The sequence below is a fragment of the Porites lutea genome, chromosome 1, assembly GCF_958299795.1.
Source record: "Porites lutea chromosome 1, jaPorLute2.1, whole genome shotgun sequence".
NCBI classification, from domain to species: Eukaryota; Metazoa; Cnidaria; class Anthozoa; order Scleractinia; family Poritidae; genus Porites; species Porites lutea.
This window is the reverse complement of record NC_133201.1, coordinates 4,705,201-4,726,089: the sequence shown is the minus strand read 5'-3', so window position 1 is coordinate 4,726,089 and position 20,889 is coordinate 4,705,201. Positions and strand designations below refer to the sequence as shown.

The window sequence follows — 20,889 nt, the reverse complement described above, 5'->3', positions numbered from 1 at the left end:
GGAGGTGCAATGGGAGACAGCAAAACTCATGACGTACCTAAAACGTTAAAACTGAGAACTTGAAAAGACACCTAAAAGAAAAAGAAATGAAACCTTTCAGCAAACGTTAAGGTTCAGTAAAACTCGAAGTATCGCCCGTCAATGTATACAATTAAACCTCTTCAAAGTCTTCAGGTCAACTCAAATTAAGTGCGTAGAAATTAACCCCAAGACTGGCATTGACATCAAATTACTATTATTCGTCAATTTCAGACATATTCAAGTTTTAGTCAATAATAAATCGGAAATAAAGGTGCAACACGCTCTTTAGCGGTAAGAGTTTTGAAAATCCGGCAATATACTTTACAAACTGTAATATAAATAAACCTTGGACTATTCATTGAAAACAATAGGAAATGGACTTTTTAACTAAACGTCGGATAAGTATTACCAAATTGTCTATGTATAAAACTGACCACCATCCATCATTAGAATTTACGTACCTGCGAACCTCACCGACAAAAGCTAAAGAGAAATGAGAATACAGCGTTGTCAATTATACTTATATTTTGAACGAGAGGAGATTGGACACAAGTAATAACACCAGTGCACGTACTTATGATGTAACAATATATTCATGAAAATTGAATTTATTTCCCAAAGGCAAATAGTCCATTTTCGAGTTCGCTATGACCGCTGAATTAAAGAAGTGAAGACGCATTTTTTACAGCCTTAGCCTCAATCTGAAGTAATATATTCACAAATTCCAACGAGAAAAAGACCTGTTTATTACTCTGTCTATTTTGTATATTCAAATTTCAAACACTTACTTGCCAGAATTTCTGAATATTTTACTTTAGGTCGAGGCTAATCCTGTATGAATGTGTCGTTAATGTTTATATTCAGCGGCAATTTTTAATTCGAAACTGGACTATTGAAAGGTTCGTTTAACTCCTCTTACAACTCCACTGGTAGTAAAAAAAAAAACTATAAAATTGGACGCATGTAACCACAATGAGCTCTTTGCAGAAAACGGTCACATGGGACCAAGAAAACACCTTGCTGGATGGCAAATGAAGCAGTGTGGCAAGAAAAACAAAGAGATTACATCTTTTAAAGATCCTTTTTAAGTTTTAATCGTTTCTCTCCAAAGGATCCATAGCTGCAAATCAACCGATTTTATTTTCATTTAATTATTTATTTTATAGTTGAGAAAGATGATTTTCGATAAGTTCCTGGCCAGAAAAGCGAAAAAAAGATTCGAATGAGATTCGAAAAAGTAAAAACAACTTAACATGAGCAATACTGACCTATGAAATTTCTCACAAATAAAAAACGACAAAAAGCCAAAGGACAATGAACGATAATAATGACCTGTGGGATTTTAGGCTGAATAGAATGTGAAGTCGTCACTCTTACTCACGAGAATCCATACCGCTTCTATGACTAGAAATTAACCTCCAAGTATAGCAGCAAAATCAAAATACCATTATTCGTTTAGCTAAAGAAAGTGCCAATTTTGCAACGCCGTTGTCAATAATTGCGCTAGACGACAGGAGAACGCAACCTAAATTCAACGCGCAAGAACTGGTTACGGACAATTAGCAATTTGGGATCTTATTCGAGAACAAAATTAATTTCAATATTGTTGGTCGATTACCCGCAGCCTTTCTGTTCGCCCGTAAGAGCTATTTCCCGTTCCAAAAATGCTATGTAGTGTTCATTGTATCCCACTAATAAATTCGAAGTCATTTTAGTCAGGAACAAGCTTTGGGTTTTAGAAGGCATGCTTCATTTAGTCCATCGTTGTTACATCCATACTGAAGTTTACTCCAAGCCGACGGATAGCCACTCCAGCGCTTCATTAGAAGAACGGAGGAATGTAACGGTTATTCGCAAGAAAGAGAACTAATTCCGTGGAATAGTTTTCTGAGTGTTTTATATAGAAGCAAGTATCCCAAGAAGCCGCGACCCCATGGAAGGGAATCTAGGACAGTCTTGGACTCTGGATTCCACGCCGTGGATTCCGGATTATAAATATCAAAAAACATCTACTTCAACTAAAATTTAGCAAAAAATGCCCGTTTACAGAATATGAAAGGTTTCTGTAAAGAGGTAAACATCTAAAGAACAACTGAGCATGGAACTTCACTGAGAGAAACTGGAAGGCTCACCAGAATTCTGAAAGACTAACTCATTAAACATAGGATGTTGTTTCCATGCTCAAAAAACACGCGAACGTAAAAACACGGAACGTAAGAACCCCAGGCCATAAAAACTCCTAGACAAAAGAACCTCTGGGCGCAAGGATCTCTGACCGTAAGAACCCCTTAAAGTAGCAACGGCCGTGTGAGACTCCTTCGCGACGCTTTACCGATTTTGAGAAAAAACTCGACTGTTTTGCAGTCTAGCAAATCCCTAGATGTGAGAACCCTTAACGTAACAACCCCTGTTTGTAAGAGCCCCTGGGTGTAAAGACTGGTTGAAAGAACCCCTGCTTGTTAGAAACCCTGGTTGTAAGACGCCCTGATTGAAAGAACCCCTCGTTGTGGGAACCATTGGTTGAAGGAACCCCTGCTTATAACAGCCCCCTGATGTAAGAACCCCTGGTTGTAAGAAGCCCCGCGTGGTTGAAAGAATCCTTGGTTGTAAGAATCCCTGTTTGCAAGAACCCTTAGTTGTAAGAACTATTGGTTGTAAAAACCCCTGGTTGAAAGAATCCTTAGTTGAAAGAAATCCTGGATGTAGGACTGTTGGAAGTAACACCCATGCACGTAAGGCGCCTGGATGTAAGACCCCTGGATTTAAAACCCCTTTTTGTAGGACCCCTGGACTTAGGCCCCCTGAATTTAAGAACCTTGGATGTAAAACCCCTGAACGTAAGACCCATGGTCGTAGACCCCCTGGATGTAAGACTCCTGGACGTAAGACCCCTCAATGTAAGACTCCCAGACTCCAAAAACAAAACCAACATGGTACTGTATTGGTTTATTTATAACCGACTCCGCTCTTATCGAATGGGTTGGTTACAGTATTCACTCACTGCAAGGAATGTCCTAGCAGGCAATTAAATAATACAAAAAGGTTTCAATGTAGTGATAATATTATTATAATAATAAATAGAACTGATAATAGGGAGCTTAAGGAAAGGCGTTTTTGAGCGACGTACGTAAACCGAAAGTGAACGCTTTTTCTCTTAACATGCCATGCCGCTGACGAAAAGTCCACTTCCGGTTGATGTGAGTTGCTCAAAAACGTCTTTGCTTGAGGTCCCTAACGTGTTTCTGTTGTTGCGCGACATGAGCGTTTAATTAAACATCACGTTTACGTACCCCTCCATTTAATACGTCTGCAGTTTGTAGTTTGCAATGCCAAGAAAACGTACAAAGTACAAACAAGTTCTTGAAAAAAATGCATTACTGATTTGCTTATTGTTCTGGTATACATAAGCAATGGTATTATGGTCTACTGCCATCTGATCTGCCGATTGCTGTTTGTTACAAACATGATGCTTAATACCATCATCTTAGCATGATGAGTATCTTCTGCGGGACTTTGAACAAAACATAAGATGAAATAGGAAAACTCTCAGAAAATTTGGCCTCAGAAAAACGTAGCTAATGATAGCCAAGCACGGCGGACGTAATATCATCCATATTCATTTAAAAGAGATGACAGTTGCACTTTCATCGAGCAAAACAGAAACAGTGTACTGGTCACTGAAAATTGTGACCGACAATAGCGATTCCAGTAACGGGATCTCTAAATAAATGGTAAATTTAAAAAATTTGTTCTACACATGATACACCTAACCTCATTCTGACAAAGTTTAGTTTCCTACCCCGTGGGTACTCAACAAAGTTTTATACAGAGAGGCTCCGCCCCGAGGTCCAAACCCTTACGTTTCTAAATACCAATTCTGACGGAATAGGTGCCCCTTTTGTATACCTTCTCTTGACAAATGGCATCCCTTTCACATACCTAGTTTGGAACTATGCATCCCCTTTAACTGCTGTTAATGCAGTCTCTTTAAAACATGAATAAATAACACAACCAGAACATTTTATCGACCTTTTCACAGACATAAAATGCATTTGTTAGGCGTTTTGGTCTTCTTACAGACCGAAAAAAAAAACGGATTTCGCTGCCCTTTCATATATTTCAACTAGTGAAATCCCTACCCTTTCATGTACCAGAAACCTGAAAAAGGTACCTCTTTCGGGCGGAGCCTCCCCGCATATACTATTATAGGGAGTACCCCACGGGTTCCTATCACACGGGCATGTAGCTATACATCACCATCCTAGTCCAGGCCTTCTCAGCTCCGCTAAAAACGGACCCTTCCGTACCTCATTAAAAGTTAACGCCGAAAAAGACTCTTCTCGCTCTCTCTTTCCATAAACCTTCGCGCGGACAACGGGACAAGAGAGAAAGCCTGGGGAAACTAGGTTGAGACTAACTGAGGAAATTCCTACAGGCAAAAAGACTCTGATATGTGATATGTTGGCATCAGTTCTTGTATTCACAAATAATTTCTGAATGCAATGGGGATTATTAAAATACTATATACAACTAACACAGACAACACACTGGGCCAAGAGGTGTAGGGAATTTTCACAGGAACGCATGGGCTGATATACTTTATGCGACATTTAAGTCACAACTGCAAAGCATTTTAAGTTCTCTTTTAACGGATCGCACTTTGCTAATGGCTGTCACCTGTCACGTGATGCCTGAAAGGGAAGGGCATGCGATAGACTGCGAAGAGTCTCTTTTTCTTCAGATTTAGTGAAGTTAGTACACGCGCGCGCGCAAGCGGTGAACGGCGAAGCTACGAGACTTGAGGTACTTGGTGCATCCAGTCACGCGCCTGGCAATTTTGGTGTGTCGGGCGTTACGTTTGACGAACTAACAAAAAAAAAAAGAGACTGTTCGTAGTCTGGACAGGCGAGGTCGTGCGAGAATTTCTCTTTTCAATATCATGCAGGTTTTATGATTAGCGCAAAAATACAGCTATTTTGCAGTCTACCGACATACTGTTCAGTTCAGTTCAGTGCATGGAAATTATAATGACTTGGAGTTGCCAGTTCAACTTTTGTTCCCTTGATTGTTTTTTAATTATATTAACAAATCCATGCAGGAATTAGGGGAGCAATTGCATGATTATACTTGCTATACTTCTATTATAAATTAATTTAATAAATTATCAATTTTAAAGATATTTATAAGGTAATTGTCGTCGAACACGACGTGTAAAATAAGTTACTTCTTCTCTATGTTGCATTCGTGACTTGTGGCTGCAAAGCCCATTATGAATGAAGTAATGTATTCGTTTGTTTGTGAACGAACGTGATTCCTCTAGGTATTAGGAGTTGTCCTTCGATCTACAAAATAATGACATTTAAATGCAAGTAAGCTACTTTAATATGGTTACGTATTATGCACACAGTTACGTAATTTACGAAAACCTTGACAAAATGCAATGATTTTACAATCGTTAGGAACGAATTGTTAGAAGCGCAGGTTAGCCTGCTAGGAAGCTCTCCATGTATGGCGAGAAAAGCGAGCCTTAAGAGAACAAGCGAGCGAGACTCACGTTCCCTTTTGCGTGCTGCTCTCGCGTGACGACTCGCGACTCCCCCCGCCCGGGTAATCTTTTTTTTGCCCGGGTAATCTGGGTTAACTGCAAAGACCCTACCCTAGTACAGATGCACCAATTTTAAAAAAGCGCCATCATAGTGAGTTTGGGATGACAGCTTCTTTCAATACGTCACAACACAACATCAACTTGTGATGTAACTTTCGATAACTTCCTTGAAAAACTTTCAGGTCAGCGTTTGACATTATTCCTTCTCAGACCCTTTCAAACAACCAGGGACGAAAACAATGAGCAGCCGAAAGAAATAAAACTATTGAAAGGAGAGGACGTATAAATACGACCTTGGACAAAGCGGTATAAATACCTGTTGGATGCCTTTTGTATGTATCGCGCCTCCTGTCGCTTGCTGAGTCTCTGTTCCCTCCGCCTCTGCGTGGACCGACGTCGTTCCCGGTAACTTCTGAATGTGTTTTGAATGATGGCTGCCGCTCGTCTGCTTTTCTTGAACCTCTCGTGCTCACGGTGAGTGCGATATTGGTTTTGGATGATTAGGGCTGCTCGTGTCATCTTTTTGAACGCGATATACTGAAAAAAAAAAACAAAAACAAAAACATGTACTACTTAGGTAGGGTTCACACTTGCTGCCAGGACACGGCGCCCACCCTTTCTTCAAGTACCCACTCGAGAATTGAGGCAAGATATGGGTGCCAGAGTACAGGGTCGAGACAAGAAGTGGGTTCCTGGGTATACTATGTACAAACGTTTTCTTTTAGGTTGGAGGCAATCTATGGTTTTGCATACCCATAGCTTCCCGCTACGTTAATAACGACAGCTCTCACGTTTTCCCGCCAAAATGACGTTGGTTCACGCGCGTGCACTACTTAATACTGAGAAAATCTCGTACTCGTAGTCGTCCTCCTCTCAGAATGTAAAGCTCTCTAGTATATCCAGGCGATAGCCGTGCAATTCAAACTTGTTCAGGTTTTGGGCCAGTAAAGGGTGAACAGAGCTTTGGAAGGACGATTACCTCTTTATATCTTCGATAATGATGTTGAATCAAGATAGCCGCCTCTATTTCTTGTTCCTGTTGATGACGTCTTGTCTACAAAGAACAAGAATTTACAAAAAGAGAGGCCAGTAAGACATTTGTTGTAGTTGTTGCGGTGCGCGAGGGGGTAGGGAAGGAGCTGTTGCTAGAGATACCTAGTCCTAAACCTCCCGACCCTCATTCCCTCATGCTTTGGAGTGACACTTTAGCCTGGGACCAGGCTCCTTAGTGGCAAAAACATCAGCGAGCGAAGGGGTTGTGGTGATGAGTGGGAGGGGGAGGGGGGAGGGGGTATACTGAGTTTACCTTGTAGTTCCTGTAAGCATTTTGAATTATCTTTGCAGCTTCATATAGTTCCCACTGCTCACGATCTGTTAGCGTGAGATCAGACAAATCCCTTTCCAGAAGTTTACGAGAACTGTAAATAAACTCCTGGAATTCTGTTGTGTCCGGTCCGACGGGTGAAGAATGGGGAGAGTTTAGAAAGCCGGGAGAGCCTGGAGAGAGTGAAGATTTGGAAGAGCAAGGCGTCAGAGGAGAGGACTGGGAAGAAGCCGAACTGAAAGTGCGCAGTCTCATAGCGGAGCTCCAAGAACCAGTAACAAGTTCGGTATTTTCGTGAAGTGGTGATAAATGCCCGGGTATACGATGACCGAGTTCGGCTTCTTGTTCGGCTTCGCTAATCATGGAGTGAATATGTACTAAAGTTTTTGCCAAAGTGTTTCCTGGCTTTTTTGAAAACTGTGGTTCCATCTCATCTTCATCAACAAACATCGGTGAGCCCGCTCGCTCCTCCATGGTGGTGTGCACAGGAGGTGCCAAAAGGATACGAGATTGAGGGGCCAAGGCGGAAGATTGAGGAGAGCTCTCGCAAGATGAGGCCATTGGTGATGAGGTGACGTCTGAATCATGGCCCACACCGAGAAAAATGTTCCTGTGGAAAATTGAAAAAAAACCACGAAATATTAACAACAGTAATTTGAAGTGCATACGAAGCCAAGTTTCACTACCAACTTGGAGGGAAAAAAAAGCTTATTAAACAACTTGTTCTATGAGCTTCACGATATCCCTAAAAATTCCCTTGACCGACGCAGTTTAAGTCAACTACGTGTAATTCTCATGTCCGTAAATATAGACTCAATCAACCATTGTTATCTTTTTCTAGAAGTGGTGTAAGAATTTGGAACAAAATCCCTCTTAAGTCACAAGAACAGTGGAAAAGACCCTTTCAAGCGTAAGACTACATAAGTTACTGCTCAAGGTCTTGGATACTGAGAAGGTGTATGTTGATATGAGTGCCATTACCAGTTCCTACGTGAACTCCTTAGGCCCGGTTCAGACGCCGAACTTTTCATGAGCCGAACCTAATTCGAATTAAGGCCGACCCAAATTATTTAGACCGGCTAAATTGATTCAGACGCCGATCTTAATTCCACCCGAACTAAATTCAGAAGGCGAAAAATGCGCATTTTGGTCAAACTGCTTACAAAATACGTTATAAGAATTTATGCATTAGGTTCGGTACATGAAAAGTTCGGCGTCTGAATCAAAGGCGTTCCAAAGTCGATCCAAAGGCGAAATTCCCGGCCGGGCTAGGCGAAAAGAACGGGTGAGCCGTTCCAAATTGAAACAGGCGTTCCTAATTGATTCAGACGCCGAACTTTTCATGTACTTAATTCAATGTATTAGGTTCGGCTCATGAAAAGTACGGCGTCTGAACCGGGCCTTATTCAGCTTATGTGTTTTCTTTCCTTCTATCCATAGTTTCTTTTACTATCGTACTTGTTTTAGTTTTACCATTTACTACTATTCTTTCCATTTGTGCTACATTTTTTTTACTTTCTCTGAATTCACTTTCTTTTCCCCCGGCTTTTGGACGTTGTATTTATTTGTAGGAGACTATTACTGTATTGTTTCCCACATAGAATGGCTCCGCTAATTGTGGGTACCATAACTGTAAAATATTTTCGTATTGAATAAACTATTGTTGTTCTTTGTGATAGCTAACTTTGTGATACCCTCACTTGTGTCCCTCGCTGATGTTTTTTTTAATAAACCCACCTGTTTGGAAAAGATGTGACAGAATCCTCAATAATGTCCACTACATCCAGGAAACCTCGATCTCTTGCCAGCTGCAGTGGCATACGCCCGCGAGCATCAGGCTCCAGTAACGCCTTGGGCTCTGTCTCTAACAACATGAGTGCCGCGTCTGTCCATCCCAGTGCGCATGCCCATGTTAGAGGCGTACACGCAAACTCGTCCTTTCTGAGAGGGTTTAATTCGTCTCTGACTAGCGCGCTTTGGCTTTCACGCCAAAACTTGAGAAGCGTACAAACGAGTCTGTTATAACCAAGGGCAGCGGACAAATGAAGCAGTGTCATGCCTCGAAATGGCTTCTCGATCTTTGTTAGATTTCTAATGGGGCAATGGGAGCGATGAAAAATCTCGCAAGCAGCGATGAGGCGATCTTCGAATGTCATGCACTGATTTCCTTGAGATTGATTTTCGGAATTGTTTGTCTGGCTTGCATTGAGTCTAGACTCCAGTCTCTCCAAGCGATCCAGTAAAGCAAGTTTAAACCGGTCGTTATCAGTGGTAAGCCACTCGTGACAGCCGGAGCTGCCCGCCGGCGAATCACGTGCACGGTATTCAAACACGCATGCGTTGCTAACGATAAACCCATTACAAGCCACCTGAAGAGTGACTAGGCCTGGGTCATGTGACGGACAAAAGCATCTCAAAACGCCTGCTTGGTACAAGATCGCAGGCACGCTACAACCGTCAAATAAACACGTGTAGACGCCCTGCTCGGTCCTCCATTCACCAGTAATGAGCACTTTAGCTCCTCCCTCGGGATAACACCACTCGGGTGAAAAATCCGTAATGCGCGCAGAGCCTGGTACGACATGATTTCTTGGATGCGGAGAGGAAGTGAAAGTCGTAGTTTCTCCAGCATCAATCGGCCGTGAAGTGTTGTTGTTTATGTCACTTGATAAGGACTGATGGTTTGAGTTTGTCTTGGCAGATGAGCCATGAGCAACTTGGTTTGATGTAGGCTGTGAAACCACCGGAGTCATACATATGTCGGGCACAGTAACTTCATTGCTGTCCCGTTGGCCTCCGGCGAGAGAATGAGTGCTAGCCCTACTAACCGATACCCCGGATGATGACGAGGGCATGTTATTGGAAACGCTGACAAAACATGACGTCACAACGGTGTTTCTTACCGGACTGACAGGTTTCACGAACACGTACGAAGTTGTCGATGTCAAACCGGAAGTGGTGCCGTGGAACCCTGGTGGTTGACTGACTAAACTTTCTGTAGAGAACGAATTGAGCGTGAGTGATGACGATTGTGTTGATGTGTTTGAAGCTGTGGAATAAGTAGGATGGAGATTCTCGCCGACGGACGTTGCAGCAACGTTTTCGCTTTGTTTCGGCGGTGAGTTAAGGCATTCCGGTATCACGTTACTCAGATTACAATCAAACATGTCATCAAAACCGAGCAACTCAAGAGGTGAAAAATCCGTCGTATCAACTGGCACATCATTGCCACTAGACTGGGATGCCCCGGGGCTGCAATCACCCAGCCAACACATCCCTTGCGACAAACCCTGATCACTTTTTGCTGAATCAGCGAAATTTAGCGGACAATCTCGGGTTACCGGAAGAGGTAAGCGAAACGGGCCGTCAAACATAGCTTGGTCGGAGTCGGGGAAACTCTGAGCACTTAGTCCACCGCTCAAAGAGTCGGATCCTGAGAAGCTAAGCCGGGTGCCGGCATCAGACATATAACTGCCATAGTCGCTAGACGGACTGCTACTTAAGTCCGCCACACGTGGGTGAACAAAGACTGAATTCCACTGAATTCCAGAGTTAGAAGACGTCTCTCTCGAGAGCGGATTAATTGAAATCGCGTTTGACGCATGATTTTGTTGAGAAAACTGAGAATTTGATGCCGTAGTTACAGTTGTAGTGCTGACCGTATTCTGAACCGGACATGATAAAGCCGACACTGGTGGATTCGTTACCATAGGAACGGCAGAAAGTATGGATACGTCTCTAGGAGACTGCTGGTTAAAGAAATTCTGCGCGCAGGTGGCAAACACGTGATTATCACGTGTGCTTGCTGATGTAACTACTGACTGGCACATGCTTTGACCGCGTTCGTTTATTCTCCAAGAATCGTTGCCTTCATATGAAGAATTGTCTTCGTCTAAGGAAGGTGACCCCTCCCTATGACCCGTCACAGTTAAGCGTCCTTGTTCATTTCTAGTGACTTTCATCACCTTTAGGCTTAATTTATCATTTTGTGGCACGGCTTGTAGGCTTTTATTTGGAGAAATGGAGATCTTGTAGATGGCCTTGTTTCGTTTCTGTTGTTGTTTGCCTTTGGTAGACAAAGTGTCGCCCTCCTCTGATGAAGATGGTGAGGCAGGGGGGCTCTCCTCGGAAACCTGCGAAAGATAAACATTGTGCAATTTTACTGTCAAGACAAGCAAACGAAACGTCGAGAAAATTAAAATACCTTATTGGTACTTAATTTTGCGGGTCTATTTAACGCTTTTCGCAATTGTAAAGAAAATTAAAATACCCCCGTAAAATTCCGAATAATAAGCCCCTCCATGTATAAGCCCCTCCAAATATAAGCCCCCCAAACCGGTAACGCAAAAAACCCTCCGTTAAATCGCCCCTCCAAATATAAGCCCCCCGTGGGCTCGTACTTGTAAAATTTCCCTCAAATACAAAGTAAAACAAAGCAAAAACGGTAAATTTACTTCCACTGAACGATAAGGCTCGCCCAATCGATTCTGAGACGCAAATTTCCCTCCGTAGATAAGCCCCTCCGAATATAAGCCCCTCCAAAAATATGCCCCTCAAAAAGGGCCTTTGAAAAATATAAGCCCCGGGGCTTACTTTTGGAATTTTACACCTCAATGGTACTAAATTTCGCGGGTCTTTAATTTCGCGCTTTTCGCAATAATTTAATTGTAAAAAAATTGTGAAATTAAAGACCCGCGAAATTTAGTTCCAATAAGGTATTTAAATTTTCTTTACAACTACGAAAAGCGCGAAATATAGTACCAATAAGGTATTTTAATTTTCTCGACGTTTTGTTTGCTTTTTCCAGGAGATTCCCACCAAGATGGAAAATCACGGAAATTCCAGGAGGTAGTGGGTACGACAAGCACCCCATGGAATGGAAACCTCAAGGGGGTGGGGGGACTAAAGCAAAAGTGCCCTCCGTCAGGGGGTATGGATATTTTCTGGAACTACACATTGGCCAATAAACCGGATATCCTTTCGCATGTTTGATAACAGCCATATTGGCTGGTTCTGGGATTGGAAATACTTACCGTGACTTCAGGCTTGACATCCTGAGAAACACCCGAATCTAAGGAAATAAACAAATTTTACTCACTTTTTTCCGAGCTGGCTAAATAATCATCCTTAAATTTTCAGTTTAATAGCAGCCGTTATAGGAGTGGCTAGAACAGCATTCAATCTCTCGGCTAATTTCCGAACTAAAATGGCCATGAAAGTTTTTGGAGTAATGAAGCAACACATTAATGGAACAGCAGGAGGAGTCGCTAAAACCTGTACATGAAAACAGTGCTGTCTTGTTTTACAAGAAGACACTGTCAGATAATTACAATTAAACTAGTAATAACCAAAGGGCGACAACGATCGAGGGTCAAAACGCTTTTTCTCCAGCGCTGTGCTTTGCGTACGCGTTATCAGATAACGAGTGATAGAATTTCCAAACGCGCGTGATCAAAGTGCGTTCTGTACATTCCATTCGTTCTTATTGGAAGTCCAAACGAATGCTGCCTACATACATGCGACGCATGCGTAATAACAACGTGGAGATTAGGATTGCGGGCTCCTCTTGTCGCCCACAAATACGAAAGATAGAAGACACAGAGTATGTTCACAGTGCCACTATTTTCTCCTAAAAGCTAGAGGGCACAAATGAAAAAAAGCATGAACCCTTTCCCTATTGCATTCCATACAAACAAAGGAGGCAATCCAACTCCCATCACAATTGGTCACATGTACCACAACCATAATGAATTATGAATTGACCAGAATTGACTGAATCATATTCAGAGCACATACTTACAGATGGCTTTCAGCTGCTGTGAAATATCATCATGACTATCTGGTGACATGTATACTGACACTGTAATGGGCTTGCTGCATTCTTCAACTAGGTTCAGGTAATGCACCAACACAATCTGAGGATTCTACAACACATACACAATTTTCAATATTAATTAATAACCATTTCACAAACGTTCCAAATTTCCACAATTGTAAAATCCTTAAAATTAAATAGCACCATGTAAAAGTTCAGCTCAACAGGTTTCATTTGAATGGGAACACCATAGGATTTCATCCACAGACTCAAAAGTTAGAACTACATACTAAATAAATAGTACCATGTGAAAGTACTGCTGAAGAGGTTTCATTTGAATGGTAACACCATAGGATTTCATCCAGAGACTCAAAAGTTAGAACTACTTACTTAACTAAATCTATAGTACCATGTGAAAGTAAAAAGATCAAAGCGCTTTTCCCGTGGTGATGATTTTATTAATTCTCCTAGGCTTTACTGTTAATGATGTATGAATAATTATTGTGAGGTGAAAATTGATGTTGGTCACTTTTGGCACTCAAAAAGGGTTAAACTCACAACAGGATGAGTGGTCTTTTATTTGTCCCTCTTACTTTTAAATCCGTGATGAAATCCTATGTTGTTACCATTTAAATGAATCGTCTTTGGCAGTACTAAATTCTCTCAATTTATTCTCTAAGGAAATGCATGAAAATTGATCAGGAGAATTTGTAAGTGGATATTAGGGCTTAAAAATTTTAAACAAGTGAAATACCTGAAGCAGCCAATAGCAGCGGCGATGAAATGTAGGCACCAGAGCTGAATGTGTGTATATTACACTCAAACACTAAAACAACAGAAAATAATAAAGAAAAAGGTCTCAACAAATCCTCGAAATTCAAATAATCCATTCTTGAAAACCACCATATTCTATTTTTTCAGTGACTAACAGAAGCTTCAGCTCTGAATATTGAAAGAACATAGCAAAATTACCTCTCTAACTCTAAAAATTTCACTCTACAGGTAACACCGACACCAAACATTTTTTCGCATGTGCAACATTATTGATGACAACCTTCTAGTTCTGCATAATTTTTATATATGATACAAAAGGCGAATCCACTACTTTCCTGTGAAGTTGAAAACTTTTGCCTTTTCCTTCCAAGGCAGTTTTTTGGTAGTTTATTTTAATGGCAGATGTCATTTATATAGCAGTTGGTATCCAACTAGTATCTGCCTTCCTATGTTTCTGAGGCAGTAATTTAACTATTACCTCAATTCCTTCAACCTTCAGTCGTGTGTGATCTTCTCGGATTGTGTTTCCTGATCTTCTTTTCTTCCACGTGTAGCCATCTTTGCGATAATGTTTGACCTGAGACAGAAAGGTCACAGATTAACAATGTGGCATCAAGAACTTTAACCATCACTCCCTCCTTCATGGACATGTCCCATAAGATAACCACATTTCACAAAACACTACCCATAACTAGTGTTGATATGAGGAGATTTTACTTGGGGAACACCCTGGACCCCCTTTTCTGCCAAAAATAGGGGTCATGGAGAATGATAAGGGGACAGAGCTACCCATATAAGTTAACTGAAGATACATTGTAAACCACTCACATAAATAACAAGACCCTTCAATTAATGGTCTTCGCTTCATTAGTACCCCATTTAGGACCTTATGAAAGCTGTTTTGTGTTTCAATAGCAGTTACACGCCACTACATGACCATCAACGGAAGATGTAACACTTATATCTGTATTCACTGCTTTCACGCATTTTAACATGTTTTGGGTAAAAAGCTGGAGTGTTTCCTTGTCTGTTTAAGAATGACTCAATTGTACAGTGTACAAACAGTGTACTTCTAAGCCTTTCCCCTCAATAGCACAGGTACAGTACAACACTGTATGACTTTTTTTACTATGGCTGGATTCAGGGCTGGAAGTTTGAGGGGATGGATTTTGTAGCATGATCAGAAAACCAGGTGGGAAAGATGAACCCATCTTGCCTGTCTGCTAAGCTCAAAATTGTGACATATTATTTCCACATTTTATAAATCAACATTTCCAACAAATTTTTCTGACAGCTAGTAAACAAATTCTCCTAATAAGCATGCCCTACAAACCTTGCTTCTGTCAAAAAGAAACATAGATCCATTTTGTGGCCTAAAAGAAATCAAGACACAAAAATAATAAACATTTCAGTACATACATGGATATCTTTTCTTTGTGCAGGTTATTTCACAGCCTACAGTGTAATATGAGCAATATGAATAATTAAACAGTATGCAGCTCTAATACTGAGCTTTGTTATTAGCGTAATGTTTCTAAATTAATACAGCTTAACTCCAATAACTTGAACTCAGATAACTCGCACTCTCCACCAACTCAAACAAAGTCCAATTTCCCTTGGATTTCAACCCACTTTTCAGTTCTTTTTAGTTCGTTAACTCGAATTCGGATAACTCTTATTAAATAACTCAAACCAAATTTCCTATCCCTTGATCAAAAATTCACTGAAATTTACCTCGATAACTGAATTTGATTCTGGTTCTTGTAACTTTACTCAGATGCCATCCCATTTGCTCTTCTTTTTGCATAATCGGTAAAAACACTAAGACTAACACTGGTCACCTACAGTGGTATACATCAATTTGATTTTAATTGTTGCAACAAACAAATCACATTTTCTCATAAAAAAATGCCTAATCATGTTACTGTTTCTGATGAAATACAGTGTAAGTTAAATTTGCACTGCACTATGCACTGAAGTGCTGAATAATACATGGCAAATTGAATTTTGCAATCGGCCCCATTAACTCGAACCCCCATCAACTAGCACTGTTTTTGATTTCCCTTCAGAGTTCAAGTTACTGGGGGTTCTATTGTATCTGAAACTTTATAAAAATACTTTGTCCCAAAATAATTAGGATTAACTGAGTTCACAGTACAAGGATGATAACTATTCTGTTACTATTTTGTACAAGTAAGAATGTCAACATTAATGGGAGAATCCCCAGAAAAAAAATATTTTCACACTCTCTTCATAAGGGATTAAAATTCTAACCATAACAAAATTTTAATCTCTGCTTGGCCAATAAGGTTGTCTGATAGCAGCATTAAGTCGCCGGACAAAAATGTCATGCTGTATGCTGTAATCAGGTCTTCTGACAGGGTGCCCAAACTTCAAGTACATTATGAGGAATTTCTAGGTCACATTATGCAACAAAAAAGTACCATTGTGGGATAACTAATTTGTGCAATTTCTAACAAGTATAAACAATTGCTTAAGTGAAACAAAGCTGGGTGGAACAGCTGGGAAGTAGCCAAAGCAGTTGTACAAGACAGAAAGTGTTAGTCAGACAGCATGGAGGCCTTATCCTCCTACTGGCAGGATGAGACTTGATGATAATCAATAACTATTATTTAACTATTATTTTAAGCAATTTATTATTGCTTAAAATAATAGTTTTTAGTTTCACACCAACATTAGAAATTTCAAGAGCTCTGCATGATGTTTCCAAAACAAAATAACCTTAAATCAGCATTGAAACTTTTTATGAATTATGTGATTGGCTGAAATTTGAGATCAATTATACAAAATGGTACTATCGAATGACATCAGAAGCCTTGTGTAATACGTGTCTTACACTTCAATTATTTCTTTTCCAAAATGCTTCAAACCAAAAAAAAAAATACAAATTAAACATGGCATTACACCATCATGGCCTGCGTAATTAAAGTTCAGTACCAATCTATTTTTAAGTTAATTCATTAGTACAGGCAAATAATTTGTAGCTACCTGTCAGCAACCTCTCTTGTTACCCACGCATCATGGTTGCTCAAACTTGTTAGCAAGGAAAGTACCTCCTAAAAATAATAAAAAAAAAACATGTATTGAATATTTTAAATCTTCTGGTTCTTTGTCATCCTTGCAAGAAATAATGTGAAAAGGATCTGAAATTTATCATGCTGCAAGCATGGAACATTAAGGACAACAAATCCCGGCATGGATTAAGAAGAGGGGAAAGCAATAATTATGGACCCTGTAAGAGACTACTACCTCCCTAAAAGAGACAACAAAGCAACTGATTCCTCCATGAACTGATTATTCAGTGGCTTACTTTAAATAGCACTCAGTATATGCAAAAAGGAATTAGTGGTAGAACATTTATTGTCGTTGTTTTGTTGTTATTGTTATTGTTGTTATTGTATTTTCTAACGTTTCAAGTTTATTCACCATTCACGCGTCAAAATCGGGCTCTCCTCTTTTCACTTCTACATCATGAGCATTAACAGAATGGTAAACAGAATGATTCGACTAGCGTGAATTGTCTCCGGGTCTTCGGTTTCTATATCTCAATTCTTCTCTTCATGTCAACTGCTAGCTCAAAACTGAATTTTAAACATGGCGCTCGAATGCAAAAGTACCCTTCAGGGAATTTAGGGAACGCATTACTATCGGCAACAGATTTAATTTATAACAACATTCATAGACTGCATGTACTTCCTTGTTTATCATTCCAATTCACTTTACTGATCATACTTAACTGATTACCAAGAGAACACTAATAGAAGTAGCATTGTGTAAGTTGGGCATCTTCAGGCCCCAGTTGTTGAAAAGGTGGATAACGCTATCCACCAGATAAGTCTCTATCTTGTGCAATATTAGTGTCCTGGCTGGTACTTATTCTCTGAATAGCGATTTATCTGGTGGATAGTGTATCCAGCTTTTGAACAACTGGGGCTAGGAGCTTATAGAAATTAATATTGTCTGGTAAAGAAAGGTAACAACAAGACAAGGTTCAATAATTATTGCATTGAGACAGATTATGGTGTCTAGAGATGACTCACTCTTCCAGAACAGGCTCTACATGGAAACACCAGTGCCAAAAAGCAGCTTATACCAATAACTTATCCCAGTTGTCTATTGGTTGATACATTATAAATAACTTATTTACAGTATAATTTTAGCCATTTATTCCAGTGGCTAGAGTGCCAGAGTGAACTCTTCCCAGATTAAGGTAAGCCACTGATCTACATGACCAGCAATCTGACCAGACTCACATTTCCTCCATACCAAAATTTAAAGATAATATGCCTCATTTTACATTGCACATGGCTTTTTTTATATACTGTTTTTAATTCCACTGCTAAATCTCACTGAATTATTGATTTCCACTCATAATACTTTGATCATGTAGACATAAAAATTATTTCCCCTAAGGCAATCTTTTCAGAACAGAGAAGCAATAAAATTTTCTAAAGGAAAACAATCAGAAAATTTAAACATTTTAGGTAGAAAACATGTTTCAAGAAAATAATGTACAAAACAGTGACAGAATGATAAAAGCTGACTTCTAAGTTTACAAGTACTAAGATCTGAGCAAACAAAAAATAATTACTAAATGAAATCACTCATGATAAATTTTCAAAAACATCTTTGTTATGCTAAAGAGAAAAATTTCATGTTCAAAGCAAACAGAAATTGGTTTTAAAATTTCAAATTTTCCACTGAGAAATTAGGCAAAACAAAACCTTAAAAGGTATGTTGCTATGCAAATATGGCCTTAATCTTGTTAATGATCACTTATACAATAGCTGTCAGAATCTCTTGAGATAAAAAGCATTTGGTTTTGTGTTTATAAAACACACTTGATAACATTGGTGCTTGAAAACAAGCTGGAATCAGATTTCCTTAAAGTTCTTAAAGTTTCCCTTTCACCTGGAATGTTTGCACAGACAAAGCCAATTATAAACAACAATAAATTACCTACAAAAGATGTATCAAGAAAAAGATATTGCTTTTCCATAAAATTTTCAACAGATATGTTAAAGAAAGGGTAATCAATCAAGTAATTATTTTTTTTTCTCAAAATATGCTGGGCAAAATCATGAAGTCTTGTAGTATATAACATGGAAAGTTACCAACACATGACTTACATTAATAATAAATAATAATATTATTTTTGACAGAAAAATAAATCTGTATGCATGTGGAAAGGATATTACTAGTATTAGAGAAATAAACAAACATTTTCAGTTTCACAATTTGGTGAATTCATCTACTACACTTGTGACAGTTTTTAGGTGGAAGGTATAGTCCCAAGACAATGATATGGTTTCATGATTACATCTCCGCAAAAAAGATTTTCTGTGAGCTATATTAGCCAAAGGCCTTCCACAAAGAGTGAAAGATTTCCAATAAAATATTCATCTCTAAGATAACAAATTTGCATGACAGTGCCACTGAAAAGAAGGGATGGAATTATGCCGTCAAATTTAATTTTTCACAGCATCCACCTATCTATACAAATTTCTCTGGAAGGAAAAATATGCGCTCTGAACAGAAAACGATCTATTCGACCTCAAAACGACTATAAGTGGAAACAAAAACAAGTCCGTATTCAAACATGTCCATGTTTTCTTAAGATAAAATATCGTAAGCTGTTTTTATAGCAAATACCACAGATATATTTAAAACACAAAAAAGTAAGGATAATATTTTAAGACCGACAAGCAACGCCGTACCCCCCATGTTAGAGCTTTGGTTTTGTGGACACGAAACAAGGAATAATGTCACGAATCTACACTCTACAGCTTGTTTTCCGTTTGAGAGAAAATAAAATTTGAGACACGCAAATGCTTCTTTTCTTCATCTAACACTGGGCCTTGTCCAAAAGAAATACTAATGAGAGATCACGTCTTACCGTCTAGAGGAAACCTCCAAAAAATAAACAAATAAGAGCCAGTCGAAAACCTTTTTAATTCTGACTTGGCCGTCACATACGAACGATTATGCCTCAAATGATTTGATTTTAGAAATTAAACTTGATGAACAATTTTCACGACGTAACTACTCCCAAAGGGTAAGACCAAAATGTGAACAAGAGTCCAGCGTTCATAGAAAATAAAATCGTTGACAACGTCCTATTGACACTATATGCAAACAAGAAAAGAAAACTAAGTCTGTCCCGATTTCAAAGTCTACAACTCATTCCAAAAATATTTAGTCATAAACTAAAATCAAGCGTACCTCATTAGTGTTCCACTTGTACTTTATGGCCGGGAAGTCATCTGCTTTCTTGATTTTCGCTAATTTGTCAGGCAAAGCGATCTCAGAAGGTTTAGGCTGCTGTCTAAATTCGTGTTCCGCTGTCATTCCTAGATTTCCAGGGAGATTTCACCGCCAAATTTAATACCCGGCACGACAACGGGACGAAGACATCCCTTCGCAGATTGCAATCCCACGACCAATTTGTGCTCATGCTAGGATATGGCTTATGAAAATTAACAGGGGCATAATTATTGCAAGACAACGTGAAAGTCGTGGAGGAAATAACCTGTTCTCTCGCTACAACACACCTGCCGCCATACCTTCCCGTGCAACGGTGAACTGAGCCTGCGATCAAAACCCGATTGAAAGACAAGCGAAGAGACAGCAGCGTCAAGTAAAATTACTAGAGTGTGTTGTAACAAGCACGCGCGACGTGGGCGTTTTTGAACGACGAACGTCAGCCGGAAGCGGACTATTTTGCAGTCATGGGGTAAAATAGACATATTAAATTCTGCAAGCAGAATAATGCAATGCTGATCGTACTACGTGAAAATTAACTCTTCAAGACATCAACACGACACCGAAAGAACTCAAAACACAGCGGGATTGTAGCCATAGACAGCTGTTTCGCCCTCTTTGGGGCTCGTCAGTACGGCGTAACAACCAGAGAAAGTTCTGATGAAAAATATCCGCGCACTCTGATTTAAGCCCTGACCTTGAACTCTCAACACCCAGAGAATTTAATATGTCTTCTTTTCATTTTTGCTGATCAGGTCTTTATAGATCCTACGTTCTTCGGCATATTCGTTTGCGGTCCTTTGCAGTCCTTTGTGGTTAATGTTTGTACTTTATGGGATGAAATAACCCGTGCGCAAATTTGATAATGCTACCGAGAGGCTCCTTCCGGCGCTTCAGCCTCGCAGCCGCGACTTCGCTGCGAAATATCCCGAATTTGTTAGAAAGAAAAAAACATGTCACCCAGAGTATGGGGGTATGGGGAAGGGTACTCCTGAGCTCCTGGGAATTCTTGGTGGGGGTGTGCCGCCCGGTTATCCAAATCCTGACCCTAAATCAGACCAAAAAATG

At 39.8% G+C, this 20,889-nt stretch overlaps 1 protein-coding gene across 1 annotated transcript; it reads right to left on the bottom strand.

The window, feature by feature from the left end:
* Window positions 1–2,950: 2,950 nt before the first annotated feature.
* On the bottom strand, window positions 2,951–20,131 carry LOC140943188 (calmodulin-binding transcription activator 1-like). Its single transcript, XM_073392261.1, has 12 exons — window positions 19,783–20,131; window positions 16,549–16,616; window positions 14,873–14,912; window positions 14,018–14,116; window positions 13,520–13,591; window positions 12,751–12,874; window positions 11,984–12,021; window positions 8,688–11,083; window positions 6,933–7,560; window positions 6,606–6,680; window positions 5,943–6,163; window positions 2,951–5,363 (listed from the first exon to the last, which is right to left on the bottom strand). The coding sequence occupies exons 1-12, from the start codon at window positions 19,906–19,908 to the stop codon at window positions 5,345–5,347; spliced, it is 3,906 nt and encodes a 1,301-aa protein (XP_073248362.1). The 5' UTR covers window positions 19,909–20,131; the 3' UTR covers window positions 2,951–5,344.
* Between the last annotated feature and the right edge of the window lie 758 nt (window positions 20,132–20,889).

Bases quoted from the DNA above. Each gene is read 5' to 3' on its own strand.
- LOC140943188 (XM_073392261.1), bottom strand. From the start codon at position 19,908: ATGACAGCGGAACACGAATTTAGACAGCAGCCTAAACCTTCTGAGATC. The intron at 14,117-14,872 runs GTTTGTAGGGCA...TTTCTGTCTCAG, and splicing joins TTCTTTTTGACAGAAGCAAG to GTCAAACATTATCGCAAAGA. The intron at 12,022-12,750 runs GTAAGTATGTGC...TTATTTCCTTAG, and splicing joins ACAGCAGCTGAAAGCCATCT to ATTCGGGTGTTTCTCAGGAT.